This window comes from Micromys minutus (genome assembly GCF_963924665.1).
Source record: "Micromys minutus genome assembly, chromosome: 18".
Lineage (NCBI taxonomy): Eukaryota > Metazoa > Chordata > Mammalia > Rodentia > Muridae > Micromys > Micromys minutus.
The window spans coordinates 18279666-18306924 of record NC_137953.1 but is presented as its reverse complement, the minus strand read 5'-3'; the positions used below and the strand labels follow the sequence as shown (position 1 = coordinate 18306924).

Below are 27259 nucleotides of genomic sequence, written 5' to 3'. Positions count from 1 at the left end.
AGCAGTATGTTCTGACCATCACATAAAGTATATTTTCATTGTTATTGGTATTTCCATACATGTTGCAACATAACAAGCAAACTGTTAGCGTGTATGATGCCAACATACAAAGCAAAAGTATGAATTCCATCAATATAGTTCCAAATAGGACTCCAGGTACAGCAGCAAGGATTGCAATGAGTTCAAAGCGAGCTTCGGCCACATTGTGTAGTCTAATCAGCCTTCAGATACCAAATGAGAAGACAGTCCAAAACAGTCCTGGGGGATAGATAATATTGCTAATTAGAAGATTCTTCGAAGAAAAATTGTTGCATTTTGTTTAATAAAATTTATTGTCTGTAAGTGCAAATGCCACAGTGCTTAAGGGGAGGGCAGAGGACAGTAGTGGTAAGTCAGTCTTTGGCTTCTATTGTGTAGATACTAGAGATTGATCTCAAGTCTCCTTTACCCATGGAGCCATCTCACCGGCCTGTTGTTTAGAGGATCCTGTAGAAAGGTGCGTTCTACCTTTTGTCTCTGCTACCATGAATAAGCAGTCATTTTGTCACATCTCCACAGATCCAACCCAATGGAGCCAGCCTACCATTGGACTGGAATCTATGAGGCCTGTAAGCTGTTGTGTATCTGTTACAGATTGTCAGTCAATTAAATGCCAGTTATCACAGACATCTTTCAAAGAAGTCTCAGTTCATACCAGCACTAGGAGCACCCCCAGTTCCTGCTGTCCCCACACCTACAGTCTCCCATTACTAGCATCCGGTATATATGTTACAGTTTGCATTTGAGTTAACTTTTGGTGGTCTTCAATTCTGAGTAAGCTTGTAAATGTAAAGACATGTACTCATTACTATAGACAGCATCCCACAGGACACACTACCCAGGTTGCCTGACTGCCACGAGTCTCACCCAGGTCACCACTGACCTGGGCAACTCATCCTCGACTGTCTGCATCATTTTGCTTTCCCCAGTACTTCTACATAGTTGGAGCCTTTTTGTGTGGGCTCCTTCCACTTGGCTGTGTGTGGTACTTGCTCACCCATGTTCTGTTCATGGCTTGTAGCCTTCACCTGTATGTACCAAGCTTTATTTCTGCATTTCCCGCTAAAGGACATCCTGACGTTTTTTTTTTTTTTCACACAGCATTAGACTGCCAGGCCCTCAGTAAGGGGACACTTAGTTCATTAAACTAGGTCTAAGAGTGCCATCTTTTGCATTCCTGTCCCCAGTTAGTCCCAGGTCCCATGACTTCACTGCCTCTCCAGTGTTTATTTGGTCTGGAGATTGTACCCTTCTAGTCAGCACTGCTATGATTCCCTGAGGCCATTGTATCGTCACCTCCTCACGGGGCCACCTGCTTCAGGTGTCAGCTTCTCAGCTGGCGTTTCAATCTGGGTACTTTATTGGCTTTTTTACTATTGATTTTCGCAGTTCCTTATATATTTTCAGTAACAATTCTCTACCAGGTGAATGTTCTGCACACACGTGTTTTCCCAGTCTTCTTAGTCCACTGATTTCTGGGCTTTTGGGTTTTTTTTTTTTTTTTTTTTTTTTTTTTTTCTTTTTAACATTTGTTTATTTTATGTATGTGAGTTCACTGTTGCTCTCTTCACACACACCAGAAGAGGGCATCTGAATTCATTATAAGTGAGTGTGAGCCACCATGTGGTTGCTGGGATTTGAACTCACGACTTCTGGAAGAGCAGTCAGTGCTTTTAACTGCTGAACTATCTCTAGCCTGGTTTTGTTTTTGTTTTATTGTGAAGGATTACTGTAACCCACTGTCTCTTAACTCTGGGGCTCCTAACTTTCTATGTCACTGCTCCTTTCGTTGTTAGTGAGCTGACAGAGGTCCTTTCTCTACAGCCTCCTGAATTGCAACAATGCTGAATTCAGTCAATTTTTATTATTCCATTTTTATGGAATTTCTCTTAAGTTTCAACATCACTTTCTTGGCTTTATGAACTCTTTACCCATTTTGTGACATGTCAGACAGGCGTGCATTTTTGTGAAGTAACTTAACACGTTTTAGTGTATATCTGAATAACATATACTGGCTAGTGACCATTATAGTGACCATTAGTTTCTCTGTAGCAATTTATTGATTGAAGCAACAAAATCTGTATTTCACTTCATTACTTGTAATTAAGATACTGTAATAGCTAATAACACTAGCTAGGAAACTAGTGTTCAAAGCATCTATGCAGTTGAAATCAATGTACAACAACATATATTGTGAACTATTTCCCCGTATTATAAGAAGTGTCAAGGTCTGAAAAAATAAAATATCAGAAACTAAATGCCTACAGAAAAAGACAAAATCACAACAACAGAAGCGTTCATAGCAAGCAGAATACTCCAAAGTAAGAGTCCTAGTTGTGGTAAGAAGTATGCAGATGCTCTAGCCGACTGATGAAGCTCACATCTGATGATGGGTCCTGAATCATCTAGAGTCTTGTCTGTGGCCTCTTTAGTATCCAGGCAGAAATAGCAGGAAGAGCTTGGACTTTGTTCCGCAGTGAGGCCAGCCTGGGGTAGACATCTAACAAATCGGGCTTTAAGACCAAAAGTGTGGTACAGCAGATATCCCAGTAGAAGTCTGCCCAGGTTACCTGTTTAAAGGAAAACAAAATCTTGGCTTTTGAATTAAAAAAAAAAAAAAGGCATTCCAAAAGTGAACTTAATTTCTTACTCTCAAGGAACATTTCCTTTCCATTTCAAAACAATTCTTTGTTGGTACAAAAGCTGAACATGTGGATGATAAAATTGGAAACTGACAGCATGACAGTGTCCAAGGGACATTTAAATGACCACCTTCTGTGACTTAGTGTAGATGCCCAAGACAAAGGCAGGTCTCAGCAAGTGCCAATCTCCACCAGTCTGACCTAACGCAGAGATTTCCATCTGTTCCAGAAGTAGGACAGAGTAGGCTCATCTCAGGTGTGCACAAGGCTTGTGATTGAGACTAGCATGCTCCTTTTTGTATATCACCATTGGTGACTCCATATTAGTCCTGCAAATATCTTCTCTCTCTCTCTCTCTCTCTCTCTCTCTCTGTGTGTGTGTGTGTGTGTGTGTGTGTGTGTGTGTGATCTGTGATTGTTATGTTGTGCACCTCGTACCTTTGCATTTTAAGGTATAAAGGAATAAATAGTGTGTAGGGTATCCCTTCAGGGTCTATAGTTCCAAATAAAAGAATCTGTGTAAAATACATTATCTTTGGATCACATCAAGACAAATAACTATATGGGTATCTCTGGTCCTAATCAAGTGCTAACCTTGGCCAAGTTGTCCTAGGTCCCTGTTTGTTTTGACTTCTTTCAGTTTGCTACCATTAACATTCTCATTAAAGTCTAGAACTCTGGCTAGTCCTGAGATGACTCAAAAGTCCTTTTGATATTCCTTTGGTAGCTCGTTTGCTTCTAGTATAAAAAGCACTCATTATATTTCTTGTCTCAAATTGACATTAAGTCTTTTGTCTCCAAACACCCAGTTTCTTTCAGTATTTAAGAGACCACAGACTCTGGGTATAAGGAGATGCTCATGATAACTAGATTTATCTCTTGTCTCCTTTTCTTCCACACCAAAGATCCTGAGCCTTTAACATCAGTATAACTTCTGAGTTTTCCACTCACAATGTATAAATCATAGATTATACTGTTAAAACAATACCAATAGTGCCCAGAATTGCTAATAATTCTACTGAAAATGATGTATGTTTGGTTTTTTTTCCTGATATTCCTACTATGCGCTCGGATTACAGTGGTTTGCAATGAATTTAATTTGTTGTTGTTAAGAATACACCACAAGGAGCTAGGGAGATAGTTGGGTTGGTAGGGTGCTTTCTGTGTAAGCTTCATGAGGAGCCAAGTTTGAACCCTAGAATCCATGTACAAAAGCTGGATATGGTGGCACTGGCTTGTGATCCCAACACTGGGGAGGCAAAGGCAGGAGGAACTCTGGGGCTCTCTGGTCAGCCAGCCTCTCCTAACTGGCCAGTGAGACACCATGTTTCAGAAAACAATGTGGACAGTGTCTGATGACCAGAAACTGAGGTCAATCTCTGGCCTCCACATCATACACACACAAATATCGGCACTCATGTTTACATGTGCACACACGTGCACCAAATAATGCAATGAGTAATCTTTATGCACTCTTATGTATGTGACACAAATTCATTTTCTTTTGATTCTTAGGATAGCTTCTAAAGATTAATGCATATAATTATATAAAGTTCTTCATGACTCCGGGTCAGATGCATGTAAAGAGTCTGTGTTCTATTTTCTCTACTATAATTTCTGAGTAAGTATCTTCCAGCCCTGTCCCAACCCCATTTTTTCTTCTTTCCATTTTGAGACCGGGCTCTCGTAGCCCAGGCTGACGTCAAACTTTCGATGCAGCCTCGCCTAGGCTGGGATGACAGGTGTGGACCATCGTGCCTGGCTGGAATAGTGGTTTTGCTCAGTAAGTTTTTACTTCATTGACTTAATCTGAATGTAATTGCTGGCGTTTTCAAATCACAAAACATACTCACATAATTGCCAATAAACCACTCTTTATCCCCTAAATATGCGTCCAAATCTTTCAGAAGACGAGGTGCTTGACCTGTGAGCAATTCATTGAACTTCTGCTCCTAGGAGAGAGCAAGCATCCTTGTGAGTAGTGAGAAAGGGAAGAGCAATTTGAATAGTGAGTGAGGAGCGAACACCACCATGCGTTTCTGTCATCGTTATGACCTTATTACGACCTGACTCAGTCACTGATTACTTGAGTTTTAAGATTATGCTTCTTTTGTGTGTTTGGTATGTACCCAGGTGACACTGAGCCTGCTGGAAACCAGAAGGCAACTTCCGGGAGTGAGCTCTCTCCTTGCACCATGGAAAGGATTCAAACCCTTGCTACTCAGTCTTAGCAGCAAGCGCCATTTCCCACTGAGCCATCTCATCAACCCTATTACTCCTTTTAAAGTATTTTTTTACCACCAGTTTCATTATGTATTTTTATGGTGGTATTACATCATACAGGACATTTTCATACAAACATTTCATATACACATGTATTATACACACACACACACACACACACACACACACACCTTATTTTCTGTGTCCATTTTTATATTTTAGACAGGTAAGTTCAATCACTTGCCTACTGTGGACACTGCCATCATAAACATCAATGTGCAAGTGTCCCTGAGATGTGCTGATGTGAAATACTTGAGAGGCATATAGGTAAGTCGTGGTAAATCTGAAGTTGGTTTATGAGGAATGCCTGTGGTTTTTTCCTCTTAGTTTATTGTAATGAAAAATGACTATGTTTTTAGACTTCTGAAATCTCCCTTTAACATAAGGCCCTTATAAATATGTAACTCCACTGATGGAAATAGATGCACGGCATTCTAGAGTTGGGATGCTCCGACTCTAGAAATTTGGGTTTCTCACTCATTAGTGCACCCAGCAGGTATAATAGGCCATAGTGGATCATGGCACCTGTGGTGGTTTGAATAGATACGGCCCCGTAGACTCATGTCTTTGACTGCTTGGCCCATAGGGAATGACACTATTAGGAGGTGTGATCTTGTTGCAGGAGGTGTGTCACCATGGAGACAGGCTTTAAAGTCTTATATGCTCAAGCTGTGTCCAGTGACACAGTCTCCTGCTACCTTTGGATCAAGATGTAGAACTTTCATCTCCTTCTGCAGCACCATGTCTGCCTGCATACTGCCATATTTTCTACCATGATAATAATGGACTAAACCTCTAAAACTGTAAGCCAGCCCCAACGAAATGTTTCCCTTTGTAAGAGTTGCCTTGGCCATCCTGACTCTTCAAAGCAATAAAGCCCTAACTAAGACAACTCCCATGGGACCTTAGGGATGTTTCCTCCTTAACAACCACTGTACCTTAGCACATTATCTCCAGGACACACCAGCCACACCCTTCTTATATGTTATGGAAGGTTCTATAAACAATATCCCAAGAAAGGAGGATAAATGCAAGACACCCATAAGACAGATGGGTGCCTTTATTACATAGTTATGTTTTCTTTTGTCTCTGAAGATCAATTTGCTCATAGCCCCTTTCTCATTGAGAACAGTGTGCTGTTGGACACGGTGGTACACCCCGTGATCTCACCTCCCTGGGTTAGTTTGAGTCAGATATGAATATTATCTAGCCTGTATCTGCCGGAGAGCTGCACACGGTGGGGTGCAGAGCATGGCTGCTGGAAAGCTTTGCAAAGGCCATGCTTACTTTCTAATAGTCACGTCCACTCTGTCAAGTCCAAATAAAAACTTATACATATCCACATTATTGATTGCTCCTTTAGCTCAAAGTTTCTTTATAATATGTCAAATTATTTCCAACTAATAAAATTTAAGCTACTACATAGAGAATAATCACTTCTTAAGGTTCATTTTTAAATAAGATGAAGAAATGTAATTGTTATATCTTTTGTTTTTAGGTTGTGTGTGTGTGTGTGTATGTCTGTGTGTGTGTGTGTGTGTGTGTGTGTGTGTGTGTGTGTGTGGTGTCTGTGTGTGTGGTGTGTGTGAAGTCCTTAGGCATGACAGAAATACTCTGTTACTGAACTATATATCTCCAGCCCTATATGTTTCCTGTTAAATCTAGGTGGCCACTCTTTGACTATGGACTCTGACATTTCTGGTCTCCTCTTCAGGAACGCTGTGAGCTGGACTTTGTCCCTGAGAAGGATATAGAAGGCTGACTGTTTCTCACTGTTTCCGAATCTTCACCACCACTCTGACTCACTGTTGAAACTGGAACTTGAGAATTACTGCGCGGCTGCTAGTCTCCCCCCTTCACACTGCTCTTTACGTGGGAAGACACATATAGACTCCTCAAGTGGCTCAGTACTACACACTCATGATAAATCCAAAGTCAGTTCTGGTGACTGGTGTTCCCAGACGTACTTCATTTAATCCTTTACAATTGGAAAAGGAATTTTAGCAGCAAATTCAGAAATAACAGCAATTACAATATCTCATGCATTTCTTCAAGCAGATATAATGACAACTATTTTTTTTTCAGTGAGACTCGTGTGCCGGCCCACGTCTGTGATCCCTGCACTTCAAAGGCGGGATCAGGAGAGCCGCAAGCCTAGCCTGTAGCCTGGACTGAGTAGCAGAACCTTCTCTCATTAAAAATACGTTTGTATCACCATCTTTAATATTTTGGTACTGAAAAATGCCGCCTGACCACAAGGTGGCAGCAACTGATCCCGCTGCCAAGACAGAGCAAAACAAACTTCACTGATGATGCCTCTGAAATGCGTTCTTTTGCATAATTTGTTCCGGAATCCGAGTTTCTATGTCTTCTGAGCCTGGTTTGAGACATGTGAGAGCCCCATCTGCCGTGTTACACACAATATGAGCAAAGGTCAGAGGTAATCTCCTCTAGGGTGTGCCCTGTCAGGGGTCCTCAGCCAAAGAAAAGTAGAATATGAGCAACTGGCCAAGAAGGCAGCAGACTGCCTTGCAGTGGGGTCTTTGGTACCCTGGACATAAATCTTTATACACTTTCTATACTGGGGAACATGATATATCTGTGTGTTTATACCAATATGTAACATAGATGTCACACTTGACAAATATAAGGGCACATTACCACTTAACTCTAGAACACCTAATTGTACTAGCTGAGGGTTGGTGGACTCTTTGCCTTGTCACAGTATGTACCCTATCACTGGATGCTCCCAGAATGCTTCAGAGGACAAAGGGGATGGCCACTGGTAAGAAGGCAAGAGGATTCCAACCTATTAGACGCTAGAGACGCTGAGCTTTTCAAGACTTTGTCCCGAAGCACTCTATCTCTCTCTCTCTCTCTCTCTCTCTCTCTCTCTCACCGTCCATCCATGCACATATCCCTAACACACCTTATGTAAATTATCCAAATATCTTCAACCAGAAGACCCTAATCAAGTAAACAGTGTTTAGAATGCAGGGGTTCAAGTAAAATGATGAGACTGTATCTTTAAATTTAGAATTCCTATTTGTACTCAGTCTTCAGGGCAGCTGCCGGTGTGTGGTGACATCACACCCAAGGAGTTAAGACCATGCATCTGAGAGTGACCACTGTTTGTATGTCCTTCATGACACTTCCTGTCTAAACAACCGGAAGCGACCTATCACTACTGTTGGCATTAGACAGCTCCTACCCCCAGGGATGGCGCCACCCACAGGTGACAGAAACCTGGTACATCCATCGCCATGGAAACAGCCAAAGCATTCCCAGGATACACCGGTTCAGAAACCCACTTTCACCTAGGAGCAAGTCACTCACTACCCCTATAAAAGACTGAAACCCTCCTCCCCCCTCTCTCTTCTCTACTTCTCTTGACCCTGACCCCTGTCCCATCCATGTTCTATTAAACCTCTCTACATGGAACCATGTTGGTTTGGTGCGGTTTGTCCAGGCATGAGCTGAGAAATCTAACAACAACTACACTTCCCTTGTCCTCATCCGGGAAGGAAAGCCTGTGGCAGTTCCATGGAGTCACTCTGGAGGGAACAGTCTAGTCCTCTGGAATCAGGGCACGGGCTCTGGAGTTTTTCCTGGTGGGCTTGAAAGACCAGGATAAATCCTGACCTCCTAACAGGTAAAGTAGAAGACCCCTAGCAGATAGAGTAGAGCCAAAAATGTAGGATAGCAGGTTCAGTGACTGTTTCAGGAACTGGCTGACCATAAAGAATTTATGGCCTTAAGGTCAGGGTGACTCTGTTTCAGAAACTTACTGACCATAAAAACAGAAAAGTTAAATAACACATCATAAACAATCTTGAGAAACCGGATGTTCCCCTCGCAATTCTTCACTGGTAATTTTCACCTTATAGGCAATCTTGAGAAACCAGGTCTTTCCCTTACGATTCTTCACTGGTATTTTTGGTATTCTCCAATGATGTACTCACCCCCCCTGCCCCGTTGTGGTTTTCTTTCTTTAAAACCCCCTTCTCCCAGCCACTTGTGGTCAGATTCCTCTAATCCTGTGTGGGATATGAGCCTTGACCCCAGTGCACTGGTCAATTAAAAAACCTCATGTAATTGCAGCAAGGACGGTCTCCCGTGAGTTCTTGGGGAGTCGTGTTATCCTGAGACTTGACTGAGGGTCTCCCCTCTGCAGGGGTCTTTCAGGCTCGGGTCTCATTCTCATACCTTTCTGACTCTGAACCGCTTCTAACCTACTCTGGCTGCTTCTTTGTCTTGAGAGACAGCACAGCAGGACAATGAAATGCTTCTCTCTCCACTGCAGGTAAAAGGCTGAGAACACAAGAGGGTCACCTGGAGGTGGGACCTGATAAAGCAGGGGCCTGGGAGTCATTTAACTGAGTGATTAGTTTGTCACTAGAGGGCACTGAGAGTTAGATAATAAAACCTGTCAAGAAACAGTCTATTTAAAAACATGGAAAACTTTAAAAGGTGAAAATTTAGAACTCAGGCATCCACGAGTTGAGGATGTCCCCTGAAAGTGCAACCAAAACCAAACCAAACCAAAATAGAACAACAAGAGCAACAAACCAAAAATGGGAGGTAGTAAAGATCTCAGCCTCTCAGCACCAGGGATTCTACATGACAGACAACAAAGGAGATAGTGAAGTAATCCTAAAAGAGTTCAAGGACATTTGAAATGTTCAAAGTGTCAGGCTGAATGGGCCCAAAAGAGATTTCGCCAGGTTGGAAGGATGGCTCCGTTCTAACCCTGGCACTGAGCAGCAGGAATGGAATGGTGCTCCGACTTTGTTGGTCTGTCAGTCTCCCTGAATTGGTGACCTCCGGATTCAGTGAGTGACTCTGCCTCAATCAGTAAGCTGGGGGAAGGATTGAGAAGCCATGGGACCTCAGTATCTAGCCTACACATACATGCATACACATATGTGCATCCATCCAGACACAGCAATAGAGAAAACAAGATGGTACCAAAAACTCACCATTTCTTTCATGTGTGTGTGTGCGTATAGTTTGTTTGCTGGTTTTGTGAGATAGCCTTGGTTGGCCCAGAGTTTCCTATGCAGACCTGGAACTCTACATAGGAAGAGATCTGCTTGCTTCTGTCTCCACCGTGCTGGGGTTAAAAGGTGTGTGCCTATATATGTCTAAACATTTAGAACTTTAAGGGAAATAATTAGATTAGCCAAGCTTGTCAACAGCTGAGAGCCTGTCATGTCTTCAAGTGCTAGCAGAACACTGCTTGCAATAAATTACCCAACAGTCTTTGGTTTGGTGCTGTGATAAACACTGACCAAATGACACAGAGAAAAAGGTTAATTTCAGTTTCTAGCTTTCAGGTCACACTATTACTGAGGGCATTCAGGGTAAGACCTCAAGAGTCTGTGGCACGAACTGAAGCAGAAGCTGAAGTCATGGAGGAGAGCTGCTTATTAGTTCCTGATTTTCTAGCCTGGTTTCCTATAGAACCCAGGACCACCTGCCCAGGGATAGCCCCTCCCACAACATCAGTCGATAACTAATAAAATACCCCACAGCTCTACCACAGCTGGGGTGGGAAGGACCCAGGGGACAATGGGAATCTTCATACTACACAAGTTGGTGCTGATGCTGCAGCCTCAGCAAATTCTCCTGGATATGAAGAAGAGGGGCTGTGGTGCTGACGGCTGAAATAGCTTCAGGGGCAAGGTTCAGGAAGGCAGAAACCACTGAGGATGGGTCTAAGCAGAAGCTTCAGGAAGAAAGTGGCCATGGATGTGCTGCACAAGGTGGACCAAATCTAATTTGAGTTTATAGGTTCCCGCTACCTGATGGACACCCACATCTTCTCTATTGGGTATATGCACAGGATGTGCACAGAGAGTGAAGAAATGTCCCTTTTGTGGTTTCCGCTTGACCAGACTGCCTTTGCTGATGTGCGACCTAAGGACAGTTACTGGTTTCTACTCCTGCTTCAGAAGAAGTTGTTCCAAGGGCACTTCAAGTTCCAGGATCAGGACACCATCCTGGATCCTCGATGGGTGGAGTGGATGAATTCCAATACAGAAGTCTGTCTGGTTCGGGCTGCTCAGGTTACTACACAGTTACGAGGAGTTCGAGGCACTACAAGGAGAGGCTGGCATTTTCTCTTTGCAAAGTGTTGGGGTTGAAAAGTCACTGAAACCCTAATATGTTTGAATACTTCATGCCTACCTGTTTTAGAAGGATATGGCACCTTTAGGAGATAGAGCAATGACAGGGGAACCGAGTCACTGGGAGTCGCCATGGAGATGGAAGGCAGGCCTTAAGGTTTTATAGGTGAGCCCCACTTCTGCCTGCTCTGCTTCCTGGCTGATGTGTGACCAGCCAACTCACATTTCTGCCACTGTGCCTTATCTGCCATGACAGACTGTATTGCCTCCAACTATGAGCCAAAACAAACTTTTGCTCACCCTACCCTCTGCCCCCCCCCCTAAAAAATAAGAAAGAAAAGAGAAAATGCCCCAAAGCTTTCCCTAGAAGCCAATCCTATGAGGGCATTTTTCTTAACTGTGGTTCCCTCTTCTCAGGTGACTCTGACTTGTGTCAACTTGACAAAATCCAAACCAAACACCAACCAAGACGTCAACCAGCCAAGCTATGGGACCAGGTAAGAAACCAAAATGTGGCAAACTACTAAAGCACGGTTCATATACATTCACAAAGGTGCGCATACATACATCACATCTTTAAAAAAAAGCGATTTGAGGTGGGGATCACAAAGAGGATGGCAGGAAATCACTGACCTGGTTTTAGAGTCCACTATAACTTCATTCTTTAAAAAGTATGGATTTTAGGTGGAGAGGGCTGAGAGGTCTGAGGAGGTCAAAAAAGACAAGGAGAGGTCGTGGCATGATGGCGGTTCCCAAGGACCAGTGATAAAGCTTGTCATCAGAATGCTGAACTGGCCTGATTCCAGACATCAGAGACTACAACCACCACCAGTGTGGCTTTTCTTCTTGAGGGCTGTCTGGCTTCTTCATTCCCCTCCCCCCTTCTAAATTCTCAATGCCCATATATTCAGCTTGAAGAAGCCTAAGATGAGTCGTCACCTGATTCCCTGGACTTTGGAGGAGGGGAGCGTGAAAGTGGGTATTGTAAGGTTGTTTTTATAAAGAATTTAGAAATGGTCATAATCATACCGGGAAGAATTAGCCAGATTTGATTATACAGTCATAATCCTATTTTGGTAACTAAGCTAAAGTTATATCTTCATAATCTTTCTAATTAATGCAAAGTAAAAGTTATAATCTTTATAGTACTAAAAGTTGATTTGATACAGATTTCAAGTTTAAACTTTGGGTTTAGTTGGTTGAACAATCTAGTTGAGGGCTAGATAACAAACTCATGGTTCTGAGTCATTAAAAGGGTGCTTTTTTAAAGAATACAATTTCAATTAGCCAATTTCAATAGCCAAGAATAGTCAAGGCTTAACAGTTCAGAGATGCTTTATGTAGATCGATAAACTTCAAAGCTGTCAGAAGTCCACAGAATATGATATTTATAGACATTTTTTAAGTTAAAGATCATTTGGCCAGAGACCTGTCTGCTCCTGACAGCACCCCTTCTTACATTCTAAGAAGAAATTGAGCATCAGTAGAGCAGCTCCAGTTGTGGTGAGACAGCCACTTGGTAAGAATTGCCTCATTCACCTACAGACAATACTGTCCAGAAAGGGGCACTTTTGCGGAATAGTCAACTGAAAATCTTTGCCAAGCCAAAATTATCAGCCCTTCAGATTTCTGCATTAAAAAGGTCTGTCAGTTAAGACCCTGGGCCAAAAGGCTAAAGACTGATGCCCTAACGTTTTGAGAGATGTGGGACTGTCCAAGTAATCAGCAGCAGTCTCTATATATTGGCTAGTTTTGGAAGCTGTGTTTTGGGCTTCTCATTATCAGGTGATATTAGACATTCTGAGATTTCTGACGTTGTTGAAGATTGGTAGCCTCTTAGCCAGACCAGCTGTTTGGCATTAAGAAAGTTAATATAGATCTCAAAAGGTGATTTTCGGATATCATAAATCTAAAACCGAGATATAAGTTAGATATAGAATTATAGTCTTTCAATATAAATGAAAGGGTGCTTTATTTAATAGACAAAATTGACAGGCTAAATGTTAAGGCTGTCTTATACTTTATAAATTGTAAAATGGTAGTTATATTCATCTTACAGTTGAGAAAAAACTTTTTAATTGGACAAAAAAAAAAAAAAAAAAAAAAAAAAAAGGAAATGTAGATTGGCCTGAAGCCGTTTGTATTTTAATGTTAATTCCACTTCCCCAAGAAGGGCTGCCTAGTCACATGACTCCAACTGAACCTTCCCATTTTAATTCGTAAAATAAAGGAAAGCCAGTGACGGGCAGGGTGAGGGAGGTGGAGAGGGCTGAGAGGTCGGAGGAGGTCAGAGAGGGTGAGGAGAGGTTGTGGCAAGATGGAGGTTCTCAAGGACCAGCTAGACCCAGGTGATATTGATTGGTGTTAAATAGCTATGAACATTAAGAATTTTACAGGTCTAATATCTCCTAAAGGAGGGCAGTTTGTATCTTTGTCTATTTGATGAAATCTTGTTGTGTAGAGGGTTTGTGGATTGAGAGTTGAACATATAAACCTGTATGAAAAACTAAAAGGAGAAAAAGTATGGATTTCTATTACACAGATTAAAAATGACTTTTTAAACCCCATAATGCAATGTCTGGAGGCAGGAGAAGGTTAGCTGCAGGAAGGATAATAAACTCATCACATTACTTTTAGATCTTGATTTTTCTCTGCCCAGGGAAAGAGTGACATGAAATCGTCCAGGGTGTCCACCACTGCATCAGCCTGACATTGCTCCAGCTCTGTCTTCCCAGCCAAATCTATGAGAGAAAAAGGCGGTTTTGTATCTCCCAATATGCTCAACTTACACTACAACTTATGTGTCAAATAGGCAACATAGACACACTTTAGAAAACTTAAAGAGTGTAAAACAGTTGTGACTCAGAAAACAGAGGTTGGTGGTGGAGCTGGGAACAAATGGTACAATTCTGCACCCCATCTTCTTTTCACAGCCTGAAACACTCCAGTAAAAATCTGGTCCTAGCTTTCATCATAAAACTTCAACTTTAAAGAAAATAGGATGTCTTAACCTTGGGACAACGAAACGTCTTGACTGACAGCCAGACAGGAGCTCAGTCTTGGAACCCTAAGTATTTCAGCATGAATCTAGATAGGACATAACCATGGCAACTGCTGATGTGTCCTCAGAGCTGGGGCAGCTGATGGTTGAATACAGACTGTGGTTAAGCTGCCTGCTGAGGTTACAAAGCATTGCTTCTTGTTTCTGTTTTTTTCTTTTCTTTTTTTTCTTTTTCTTTCTTTTTTTTTTTTTGTTTGCTTGTTTTTATTTTGGATGGCAGGATCCCCCCAGTTGTCACATTTCCTTCAAACTGAAACATATTCTTCAGAAGGAAAGCAGAGGCTCTAGCCTCGGGAAGTAAATAAAAAAGAAAATTGGGATTAAAAAAAAAAGTTACAAAACCTTGCATGGTTTTTTTTAGACCTTTTTTTTTTTTAATTTAAAATTTTATGGTCATGTATGTATGCAAGAATGCAAGTACTTCAATTGTCAGCAATTCAGAAGAGCCTGTTGAATCACCAGTTGGAGTCACAGACAGTTGTGAGATGCCACAGGAGTGCTGGGAACACAGCCCAGGTACTCAGGTAGAGCAGCCAAGTGCTATTAATTGCTGAGCCATTTCTCCAGCCCTAATTTACAAGATCTTCAAAGCCTTCAATAAATAAAAGATTAAACGCTGACTGATGATATCTTTAATTTTTTTTCCATCCTTTTTTTTTTTTTTCTTACAAGTCAATGATCTTTCCAATCTTTTCCTCCCTGGAGTCAATTGCTAATGATTCAGTGTTAAGGTCTTGTCAGATTGACTGCTTTTGTACAACCGTATCAAATTACTCAGCTAAAAGAAATCTATGTTGCTAATGCACAGCTCAGATAAACAACCCCAAGGTGAAGCCGTTCAGGGTGAAGGAACATGCTTGCTACACTTACTGGTAACTCTTACCTCCAAGAATTGATTCCTCATTAGCCTGAAAAAGCCTGTCACAACCTGTCCCCTCCGGACTCCCCCCTCCCACCCCTGGACCCCCTGCCCTGGTTTGACTTCTGTGATGGGATTAGGTAGTTACTTCGACTTCTAAACTGCAGGCATCTCTCAGTCCCCTTTGAAAGTATTAGCACCTTTCTTCCTTCCTGAACTTCCCCACATCAAATTACCCAGACACCACACCTCAAACCTATTGTTCCCTGTTTATTCCGCAAGGAATATGAGTTGGCCTGACAGAAGCTCAGAAACTCCAGCAGGTTTGGAAAACACTTGTCTGTTGGCCTCCCGCGGTTGGTAAGAGGTATTGCGAGGAAGGTCTTCACAAAGAACGCAGAAGACCCGAGAGCTAGTGCTAGAGGGTGTTCGTGACCCACGGTCCCACCTTCGCCCTGCTCACCTGAGAATGACAAAGCCTGTCGACTGTGCCTTCTAGCCCTTCTTCGTTGCCCAGCCCTACAAAGGTTTTGCGTACTTTCTCAGATTCCTTCTGAGTTACCTCTACTGTGTGTCCAGACGTCAGGCCAATCAAGAAGTTATCACCAGAATAGTTGTCCTACAGTCATGCCTGATCATGCTAGGAAAGTCCATGCCCTGGATTTCCTAACCAGGTTCGGAGCATTTTGCTAAGTAACCCTCCTTCTCTACCGTATACACATGAAGGCTTTGTTGCTGGTTTTTTGTTTTTTGTTTTTTTTTGTTTTTGTTTTTTTTTTTTTTTTTTTTTTTTTTGTGGCCTTTTCTGTTTACTCAAAGTACTGAAAGTCTGGTGAATCTAAGGGAGGTGTTTTCAACACCATCAGAATGAAGGACAGGGAATTATGATTCCAACAGTCCAACAAGTTCCAGCCTTCATGTGCTGCATTTGTTTTTTTGGGCTATTTTTGTCCGAATCGTAGTAATTAATGCTAGCATGACATACCAATCCAATTTTCTAGCTAGATTCTAGAAAGGACATGGTGGCAATGTGGTGTAATGTAGGAGGGGGCAGGTAGAAAGTGAGATTACTGATGTGGTGGCGCATGCCTGCCATCCAAGCACTGGGTATAGGCTGTTCAGAAATAAAGAGCATTAAGGCCAGTGTGGGCCAGAGAGCAAGTGCCAAGCAAGTCAATACTACATAGTAGGACCGTATATACAAATGTAAAATAACAAAATAAAGTAGCCATGTAAGGCATGCACAGAAAGTTCTACTAACATAGATGACACATTTATATTGTTCTAATCTTCATAGCCATTCTTAATCACACCATAGTTAAATAATGCAGTTATTAAAGAAATACTAAAGAAAACACCCCCCCCCCCCCAGTTATTTAAGGCCCTAGTTAATAACAGGTGCATTACCTGTGTTTTTGGTCAAATATCTTGCTATTGCCAGGCTCTGGTGAAGTATAAGTCCTTCCACCTCCAAAACAGGGATTTTGCCAAATGGAAGAGCTAAAAAAATAAGTGAAGGCCCAGAGTGAGAGCAGAACAAAGAGTGAACTCAGAACAATAGAAACAAAGTATAATTTTAGAAAGCTTCTTATTTTTTATATACACTGTAGATGTCTTCAGACATACCGGAGGAGGGCATCAGATCTCATTACAGATGGCTGTGAGCCACCATGTGGTTGTGGGATTTGAACTCAGGACCTCTGGAAGAGCAGTCAGTGCTCTTAACCACTGAGTTATCTCTCCAGTTCATAAAGTATTATTTAAAGTCACAGAATATGTGAGTGTATATATATACTTAATTTAAAATATATTTAATTTAAAAAACACTATACTGTTTGATCTATATCTAAGTCCATCAAAACATTTCTTCTTGAAGGGGACAATTTCACATTTTTTTGGTGCAGTCTTTACATTTTGTTGACTTTGAAAACTGGATATAAAGTCAGTTAAAGAACTGATTGTAAAGGTCATGTTTATGGGTGGGGCCCTTTGCTCGGTTGGCAGAGTGCCACACTAATGTGCACAAGCCCCCGAAAGTCTCTGGATTTGATTCCCAGCACAGCATAAACAGGGTGTTCTAGTTTATGCCTGTAACCTTAGCACCTGTGCACTGGGGCCAAGTGGTTCATGAATTCAAAATCATTTGAAACTTGATACTCTGTTTGGACAATGTGAGAACTGGTCTCAATGAAAACACACACACACACACACACACACACACACACACACACACACACACACACACACACACAAATGTTTACAGGGAGACCACAGGCTGTACTATCACATTGTCTCATTACAGATTAATTTATAAATTGCTACTTTTTAAGAAGACTTACTTATTTTTATTTGTTTTTGTGTTATGAGTGTTTTGCCTGCATGTATGTAAGTGCAAGTGCCTCTGGTGGTCAGAAGAGGGAGTGAGACCCCCTGGAACTGTTGCACACTGTGGCTCACAGCCACATGGGTACTGGAAACTAAACCCCAGCCCTCTGTAAGAGCAACCACTTCTCTTAACCGCCGAGACACCTCTACAGCCATTTAACTTCTATTAAACAAACAAAGAAACAAACAAACCCGTGTTTAAAAGCTTCATTAATGTGATAGTCTTAAAGCAGATGACATGGATTACATTAAAAAATATTCCAACAATTTTGACTTACACAGGAGCTAAGGAAATTCTAATCCTGGTCTCATTTTGATGAAGAGCAAACCCGAAGTACACAGTAAGAAAATGGAAGCATTTTGTACAAATTTAAGTTATAGCAGATAACAATACTTTATCAGTAAATTTCACTTTTTTTAAATCATTGAGATTTGTTTATATTTTTTAAACTTTATTTTAAAAACAAAGATAAAAGAAAAAAATTTTAAACATTTTTGCATAAATGTATACAAATACAATTGTGTCAGTGCTTGGCTTTTTTTTTTTTTTTTTTTTTTTTTTTTTCTTTTTTTAAGGTTTGATACTCTGCATTAAGGTCTTACTAGTTACAAAGAGCAAAAAGTACATGTAAAACAGGGTATAACCCGGAATTAGTCAACGTTTTCTTGGTGTGTAAGGATTGAGCATGACGTTTTATTTTTTTGTTTTTTGTTTTGTTTTTGTTTTGTTTTGTTTTGTTTTTTTTCTTGAACTTCACACAGTCTGGGAGTTGTTTCTGGGGTTGTTTATATTTTTATCTTTAGTCTTTTTTTATCTTCACAGTTCAGTCTTTATTCACCCCCCCCCATCCTCCCTCCAACAGTTCATTAATCCATTTTCCCCACTGCTTTAAGAGGATGGCCCACACCCTGGGGTCTTTTTAACTTGAACTTTTTACTTTTTGTGAGAAAGCTTTATTATTATAAAAATCAATACAATTTAAAACAAAATATTACTACTAGATAACTAGAGTGACTGTATCATTTTGATAAATTTTTCATATTCTGTTAACCTTGTCAACATGATTAGACTGAGTGAGGTCTACATTCATAATCACAGCTCTCTGTGAGGGTCTCTCCGTAGATCAGACCGCGACTCTCTGATCCAGTGAATAGTTTACTCTGCTGAGCGATTCTCGCTTCATGTGCTGCTATGAGGTGGTGACCGTGTGGGAAGTAGGGCCTGGCTGGCAGAAGTCGACTGGGGGCCTTGCCTCTCATCTTGGTTGGAACTTCCTCATTTCTTTCTCCTTGCTCCCAGCTTCCACCTGATGAGCATCTCTGTTCCATCATACCGTGTCCACCATGATGCTTTTCTTCCTCAGGGCCCTGACACCTTTCAGGACACCCTACTTTCTTTAGCCTCTTCCCTCATTTCTGTTACACATGGGTAATCGGCACTATACAAAGTTACACAGTTCTTCTTTTCACTTAATGGTAACTTTGAAACTTTTCTAAATCAGTGGGCTACCATCATTTCAATGACCGTGATGTGTGTCCCTACTACAATTTCCCAGGCAGTATATCTTAGGCTTGAGGTAGTTATTTTGAGCTAATTAGATTTGAACATAATTTGGAAAGAAGTAAAAACAATAAAGCATCGCTCATAAGTCATGGACCCCACACAAGGACTGGGACCAGGATGCTGACCTCACATCGGGTGAGTTCAAGGTTAAGTTCTTTGACTTTCCGAAGAATCACAGCTTTGAGTACTGAGCTAGTGGGGACACCAAATGCAGGTCAAGGTCCCGAGCTGCCCTGAGCAAAACAGAGATCCAAATGAAACGGATGTCACCTGAAGGGCTTCATTTGCAGCACAGGTGTAGACGAAGGGGAGGTGGCATGTGCAGCTTGAAAAGGGGGCTTGAAAGTGGCACTGGAAATTTAACCTGCCCACCAGTCTTAAAGCGTTCTACCTTGAGAGATGGCTCTTAACCATGGACTCATTGTCTAAACAAGGAACTCATGTTTGGGGGAAATTTATGAAAATTATCAGGTGGAGGTGATATTCAACTGAGTCAGTTGCCCAGCTGTTTCTTATCGTTCCATGAGCCATCTATTGAGAAAGAAGATAAGAACCAGAGCAAGCCCAAAAGAACAACACTGTTTTTGCTTATCTGAACAGCTGCTTCTCTGTGTTAGCCTCCGTGGAATGGGACCAGCCTTTCGACCAGGAAAACCCTGAAATACACTCCCCGTGCCTAAGGCTGGGCAGTCTATGACACTCACTTGGCTTGATTTTAGGCCAGTCAGCTTGTTCTATTCTGTGATCTTCATACTTGATGTCCAAATAAGCGAATATGTAACGAATAATTTCTGCTCTTCCCCTCATATTAAAATAAAGCAGTTTGTAGTTTGGCATGGTCAGTTCTGGAAAGAGAAAAGAGGGAGGTGTGTTGTTTTTTTTTTTTTTTTTCTTTTTCTTTCATTTTTTAAACTCCTTTGTTGGTTTCATAAACGGATACAAATACAATGAAGTGTGGTCATCCTTGCCAATTATTCCCCTTCATCCCTCCTCCCCCTCCCCCTGAAACTGTTCTTCTGAATGAAGCTTGAATTCATTGATTGCTCAACACTTGAAAGGAAACAAAGAAAACTCATAAAAGTTTAATGGCTCACATTCAATAGATACAGCCATGGGAACCATAGCAGTTTTATAATGACCAGGCAACTGACTGACATTCTCACAGGATGCCGAATTCTACTAAATTGCTCTATATTTTTGGACTAGCTTATAGATATTCTCTGAATTTTAAAGTCCACTTTAAAAATGTAGATATTAATGTAGATTTGGAAACTAAATACTTCTATATGTAAAGTTCTTAGTTTAATAATAAATATAATAAACCACTACTAGCATTAATGATTACCTAAGCTCTCATGTTATAGACCTGAATGATCACTGATTGTCATAAACTGATGCAATAATTTTAGCAGTTACACAAAAATTGTTCCTTCGAAGTGGCGAATTAAAACTGTTTGTTTGAGGGCTGGTGAAACGGCTCAGCTGGTTAGAAGCACCTGCTGGGCAGACCTGGCTTCAGTGAGGTCAGAAGTAGCAGCTCATGTCTTTGATCCTAATTCCAGCAAGTTTATAGTCAGACAGGGTGTGGAGAATAGGCCTCAAGCTCAGTGCATACAACAAGAGAGATCTTGCCTCACAAATAAGCTGGACAGAGAAATAACTACCCCCAAATCCAGTAAACTTCCTAGCTTTCTAAGCCTGGCCACCTCCGTTCTATCTCCAGAACATTCGTGAAGGTGAAGAGAGAGAGAGCTGACTCCATAAAGACATCCTTTAACCTCCACATGCACACTGCAGCACACCTCTATTACGTGTACACACACACACACACACACACACACACAAACACACACACACACACACACACACACACGAACGCACTAATTAATTAAAAATGTAAAGTGTGGATGCTTCAGTCCTTCTTAGAGGGGGAACAAAATACTCACAGGAGGAAATATGGAGAGAAAGTATGGAACAGAGACTGAAGGAAAGGCCATTCAGAGATGGCCCCATCTGGAGATCCATCCCATATAGAGCCACCAATCTCAGACAATATTTCGGATGCCAAGAAGTGCATGCTGACAGGAGCCTGATATACCTTCCTCCTGAGAGGCTCTGCCAGATCCTGACCAATACAGACCCAGATGCTTGTAGCCAACCATTGGACTGAGAATGGGGTCTCCAATGGAGGAGTTAGTGAAAAGATTGAAGAAGCTGAAAGGGTTTGAAACCCCATAAAAAGAACAACAGTATCAACCAACCAGACCTCCCAGAGATGCAAGGACTAAACTACCAACCAAAGAGGACACGTGGAGGCACCAAGGGCTCCAGCCACATATGTAGCAGAGGAGATGACCTTGTCGGCCATCAATGGGAGGCCCTTGATCCTATGAAGGCTTGATGCCCCAGTGTAAGTGCATGCCAGGTCCAGGAGGAGGAAGTGTGTGTGTGTGTGTGTGTGTGTGTGTGTGTGTGTGTGTGTGTATGAGAGAGAGAGAGAGAGAGAGAGAGAGAGAGAGAGAGATGGAGCACCCTCATAGAAGCAGAGAGAGGGGGAATGGATGGGGGGTTCTAGAGGGGAAACCAGGAAAAAGGATAACATTTGAAATGTAAATTAAAAATCTAATTAAAAATGTATCTTCAAAAAAATAAAAAATAAAAAAAGAAAGTAGAAAAGTCTAGAAAAAAGTTAGTGGAGAACTGTAACCATTACTGGATATCTTTATTTCTTCAGAAGTAAAGTTGAGGAACACACAAAAAATGTAAAATGATAAAGATCCTTTAAAATATACATTAGGAAATTATAATTTTGTCTGGAGAGATGGCTCAGTAGTTAAGAGCACTGACTGCTCTTCTAGAGGTCCTGAGTTCATTCCCAACAACCACATGGTGGCTCACAACCATTTGAATGGGATCTGATGCCCTCTTCTGGTGTCTGAAGACAGCTATAGTGTACTCAGATAGTAAAGTAAAATAATTTTTTTTTAAAAAAAATGATTCTTACTAGAACATGAAAATGTATTTGTTATGACTTCTTGATTTATTTATTTTATATTTTAAAGAACAAAATAACTAACAGAGGGTGAAACTGTCATTGAAGAGCCTTTTATATAAATTGAGTATTATATATAAATGTATTTTTCCTTATATACATAGTATATACATGCAGATACATATGTCTATTACATTAAAATTTAAGTATACAACCTTTTTCACTCACATATCCACAAATAACAGTGACCATATTGTGAATTCTGCATAAAGGAGTTGTTTTATTGTTAATGTGTGGTTATGCTATTTTATATTGTAGCTTGCTCAAAGAAGACTATTACATTTTTTTTTTTTAGCTATCTATGTTTCTCTGAAAACATATTATTTAGTATAAAATTTGGAAATATAAGCACATCCGGCAAATGCCTATGTTTTCTCGAGAACATTTCTTTCAACAGTTGTAAAGTCGCTGATATCGTGCCTGCGTAATGCATTCCTCAGTTCTTGTAGAACTGCATTCCACTTAAGGGAAAAGCTTCTTGTTCTACAGGAGCAAAACTCCCAAATTGTTGGCTTGTATTCTTTGGGTTATATATGTTTATTTTGGAAATATTAAAAAAATAGATAAAGATAAATACAGAGGGAAATAACTACTGATTCTAAAACAATGTAATAAGCTTTGCACAAAAATATGGAATTCCAAGTAAATGTGTCTATGACTAGTTTATGTAAGCTATGTAATACTAACTTTTGTAAAAGATGTAAGCTATAAAGTTATTATATATTCAAAGAAATTTCACAATAAACATTAAGAGAAGGCTTAGTGTTCTAGCCCCCACCTCCCGCTTTTTTTTTGGCCTCACTTCACTTAGCAGTTCGTCTCTGTGGCCATAATCCCACTCTACTGAAGTATGTCAGCTTCAAAGCACAGAGGTAGGATGTGTCCCCACCAAGTGCACTGAAGTACAAGGCCAGCAGTGAGAGTGAGAAAGAGGAGGGAGGGGGATGGGGAGTGGGGAGAGAGAGGGAGAGGAGAAGGGGAAAGGGAAGAGAAGAAGAGGGAGGGGAAGGGGGAAAGGGAGAGGGAGGGAGAGGGGGGACAGGGAGAGAAAGAGGGGAAGGGGGAAAGGGGGAGGGGAGGGGAAAGGGAGACAGTGGTGGGCAGTCAGTGACCTTGGGAATGGTTCTTTTCCCAACTTTATCTTTTTCACCTATAGAATTGTATGGAAAATATTATCTAAAAGCACTGGAACTCAAGGAGCCCAGCTCCTGCTCCAGTCCATGGCTGCAGGAGGGGCAGCCATTGTCTTCAGTTATGGTTACCATGCTCTAGTGGGTAGTCCCACAGCCATGTCCATGGGGGAACCCAGATTAAATTCAGTGAGTCACTGACTACAAAAAGGAGAAACAAAGACACAGGGAAGTGGAAGAGACTTGTTCCCAGGAAGGGGCTTGGTGTGGGGAGAGGAAGGAGGTGACCATTATCTACATTCAAAAGCCACCACAGATTTGTCAGTAAACCTGACTATAAGTTTCTTTCTTTCTTTTTCTTTTTTGTAGGTAAAAAATAGGATTTTATTGGTTCATTGTTAAGAAGAAATATGCTCTAATTTTTATCATGTCTTTTAGAAAGGCTGGCATCTTTAGATGTTAATGTTATTACTGATCCTAAATGATTCTGGCCTTTTGGATCATAAGCAACAATAGTAAAAGACAATTAGGAACTATTATGCATCTGTAGAAAAACTCTCAATTCTGAACATCTATGTTCAAAATGCAAGGGCACCCACATTCATGAAAGAAACTTTACTAAAGCTGAAAGCATACATTGCATCACACACAGTAATAGTGGCAGACTTCACCACCCCACTCTCATCAATGGACAGATCATGGAAACAGAAACTGAACATAGACATAGTAAAACTAACAGAAGTTATGAACCAAATGGAGTTAACAGACATCTATAGAACATTTCATCCTAAAAAAAAAAAAAAAAAAAAAAAAAAAAAAAAAAAAGAGAGAGAGAGAGAGAGAGAGAGAGAGAGAGAGAGAGAGAGAGAGAGAGAGAGAGAGAGAATATACCTTCTCAGCACCTCATGGTACCTTCTCCAAAACTGACCATATAAATCGGTCACAAAACAGGCCTCAACAGATACAAGAAGATTGAAATAATACCACACATCCTATCAGATCACCATGGACTCAGGTTAGTCTTCAGTAACAACAAAAACAACAAAAAGCCCACATATACATGGAAGCTGAACAAAGCTCTACTCAATGATAACTTGGTCAAAGAAGAAAGAAAGAAAGAAATTAAAAAAGACTTTCTAGAATTTAACAAAAATGAAGGAACAACATACCCAAATTTATGGGACACACTGAAAGCAGTGCTAAGAGAAAAATTCATAGCTCTGAGTGCCTCCAAAAAGAAACTTGAGAGTGCAAACACTAGCAGCTTGACAGCACACCTGAAAGCTCTAGAAGAAAAATAAGCAAATACACCCAAGAGGAATAGGAGGCAGGAAATAATCAAACTCAGGGTTGATATCAACCAAGTAGAAACAAAAAGAACTATATAATGAATCAACAAAAATCAGGAACTGATTCTTTGAAGAAAATCAACAAGATAGATAAACCCTTAGCCACACTAAACCGAGGACACAGGAACAGTACTCAAATTAACAAAATCAGAAATGAAAAGGAAGACAACAATAGAAAGTGTTGTTATGAGGGAATCCAAGAAATCATCAGATCCTACTTAAAAAGCCTATGCTCAACAAAACTGGAAAATATGGAGGAAATGGACAATTTTCTAGGCAGACAACGGGTGCCAAAGTTAAATCAGGATCAGATGAATCATCTAAACAGTCCCATAACCCCTAAAGAAACTGACTGTAAATTTCAAAGGACAGGTCAATGCCCCAAATAGCTGGAAGTAAAGGATCTGGGGGAGAAGTTCACCGAGCAGGCTTTGGGCTTGTGGAAAATGCCTGGTAAATAATCTAATATGGTGTTTGTTCAAGTCTCAAGATAGAAAGCCTCAAAAGAAAACTGCTCATACGTGAACATTTAGTAGGAACATAAATGGGCAAGCTTTTTTAAAAAAATGTATATAATTAGACTCTAATTTGCCTCACATAATAAATGTGGCCAAGCTGGGCATAGTGGCACATGCCTTTAACCCTAATAGTCAGTAGGCAGAGGCAAATGCATCTTTGTGAGTTCTAGGCCAGCATGGTCTACATAAGCTTCAGAACAGTCACACAGCTACATGGAGAGACCTTATCCCAACAAACCAAAGTAGGCAATAGCACCATTCCTGTTATTTGGCTCTAATTTGACTAAACCTGTTTTGAATAGCCCTCTGACATAATGCTTGGCTCATTTTTTTTTTTTCCTGGTGGCTTCCTTTTTGAACTTTCCACCCCTACGCTGTTGTAAAAATGTCACATTTACTCCTAAAGAGAACAAGATGTTTATTTACTTTTTTAGCCCTGCAAGGGAAGTCATGCCATGTTCCTGATTGAGTAGATGGATATTTGGATAATAACATGTGCATTTCCTCAGCACATGACGGAGTAATAATAGCCCTGGGTGGAACACTTGTGAGCTTAAACAGACTTCTGTCCACTGTAAGATTAAATTCTTAGTGTTTGCTAAACTTGTTGGGAAACAACATTTCACATAGGCTAATAGTGCTCTTTAGAAGCATTTGGTCTTTTGTACTTCCATTCTATTAGGTTTGTAGCAATTTTTTATTTTACATAATACTGATATTTGAGCTGATTGTAAGAAATATATGGGAGCAGTCAACATGGGCACTTTTAGTGTGATTATTAATAGAATGTAAATCATGGTAAAATAATTTAAATCTGATTAAGCAGGTGTATTATTTCGATTAAGATAATACAGTTAAAAATAGATGACCGAGATCCAAAGCCAATTCTTAGGCAGAAAGAGCCAGCACAGATGGCCAAATGCAACAGCAATTTTATAATTTATTCAACACCAGTGGCCTAACCAAGCTCTCACACTTCAAAAGAAGATATGTGGAGCTCAGAGATACTTGGGGTTTCCTGTCACATTCTTTTCACATGTCCAGTAATTCTGCAATAGCTGGAGTCTGGAAGCATCTCTGGTCTTGCCACCACCAATCCATCACATGTAGTTGACACGGTACAGTGTTTGCACCTCACTGGTGTAGAGTCTGGCATTTTAAAATGCAGAAGCTGGATGCAGAAATCGCCTGAGGAGCTACTGTCCACAGAACATCTAGAACATATTGGCATTCAGTGACAGCAGCCATTGCTCCCTGACAATTAGGGGATAGAGAGTACACCAACTTCCATAATTTCATAGTGCGAGGGGGCAAGAGTTTTAGTTCAGATCTGGAAAGTGTACCAGTTCTGTGTAAAAGGTTATAGATCAAGAGGGAAATAGGTGACACTTTATTAACTAGGTTGCTAATTCTGAACACTGAATGCTTAATTTTGAGCCAGTGAGTTAGGACCTCTATTTTCTAGCAAAACCCAGTGAAATGCCACTTGAGAGATTTGCCATCTGTTTAACACCTGATCACAGGGTGTAACTACACTGCTCTTTAGGAGCTTTGTGTTCAACTGTCTGAATTAAAGTAAATTTCTTAAAACTATCTTTACTGTCATGTGGTGAAAGAAGCAATTCTTGGACAAGCATGGACACAGTTCAACGAAAGAGCTTAACGTGATAGAATGTGATGCAAAAAGAGCCCCAAACACATGCACACACACACACACACACACACACACACACACAGACACACACACACACACGCAAGGCTTGGGGGGCATAAATGAAAATTTATACTGCTAAAGAAAATTACTGAGAGAGTTCGGAAGATGTTATTAAGGCTGATCAAGATTTGTATTTTCCTCCAAGGATGGTGATGATTGGGGAATTTCTAAAAGTTCTTGAGTCCCCAGCTCTTACAGGCTGTCATTCGATTTCCACATGATCATATATGGAGGGAGCTGATGCCATTAAGATAGAGCACATAGAACAGTCTCAAGATGGGGAAGACAGGAGAGAATAAAACAGAAAGCATGAAGAATTCTCACCACTTACCTATGCAGAGAGTCCCTTTTCTGTGCTGTCTCTGTGTCTCAGTTCCTTTCTGTACTGTGGTTTCTGCGAAGAGTGAGTGATAGTCACAAGACAGTCAGAGGCCACTTCCTCCACCTAAAAGCCTCCCTGTGTTTCTCACAGGAGATACTCACATCCAAAGTTCAGCCTATAGAGAGCTTTGGGTAGCTTTTATCATCTTTTCAC

General features: G+C 40.9%; 2 protein-coding genes across 3 annotated transcripts; one reads left to right on the top strand and one right to left on the bottom strand.

The window, feature by feature from the left end:
• HPGDS (hematopoietic prostaglandin D synthase) lies at positions 1-27113 on the bottom strand. 2 transcript variants are annotated; one of them, XM_080931993.1, is made up of 7 exons: positions 27056-27113; positions 19666-19806; positions 16420-16512; positions 13724-13833; positions 4535-4633; positions 2421-2609; positions 1-258 (listed from the first exon to the last, which is right to left on the bottom strand). In XM_080931993.1, exons 2-6 carry the CDS (start codon positions 19796-19798, stop codon positions 2445-2447), a joined length of 600 nt encoding a protein of 199 aa, XP_080788119.1. In that variant the 5' UTR covers positions 19799-19806; positions 27056-27113; the 3' UTR covers positions 1-258; positions 2421-2444. The 2 variants fall into 2 exon arrangements, with proteins under 2 accessions (XP_080788119.1, XP_080788118.1); XM_080931992.1 differs by lacking the exon at positions 1-258 and having other exon boundaries at positions 1749-2609.
• On the top strand, positions 10536-11110 carry NUDT1 (nudix hydrolase 1; the record flags this gene model as incomplete). The annotated part of the gene is given in 5 exon segments (XM_080932115.1): positions 10536-10628; positions 10632-10661; positions 10663-10709; positions 10711-10741; positions 10745-11110. Coding segments are annotated over 5 exon segments (567 nt in total).
• Positions 27114-27259: the final 146 nt, after the last annotated feature.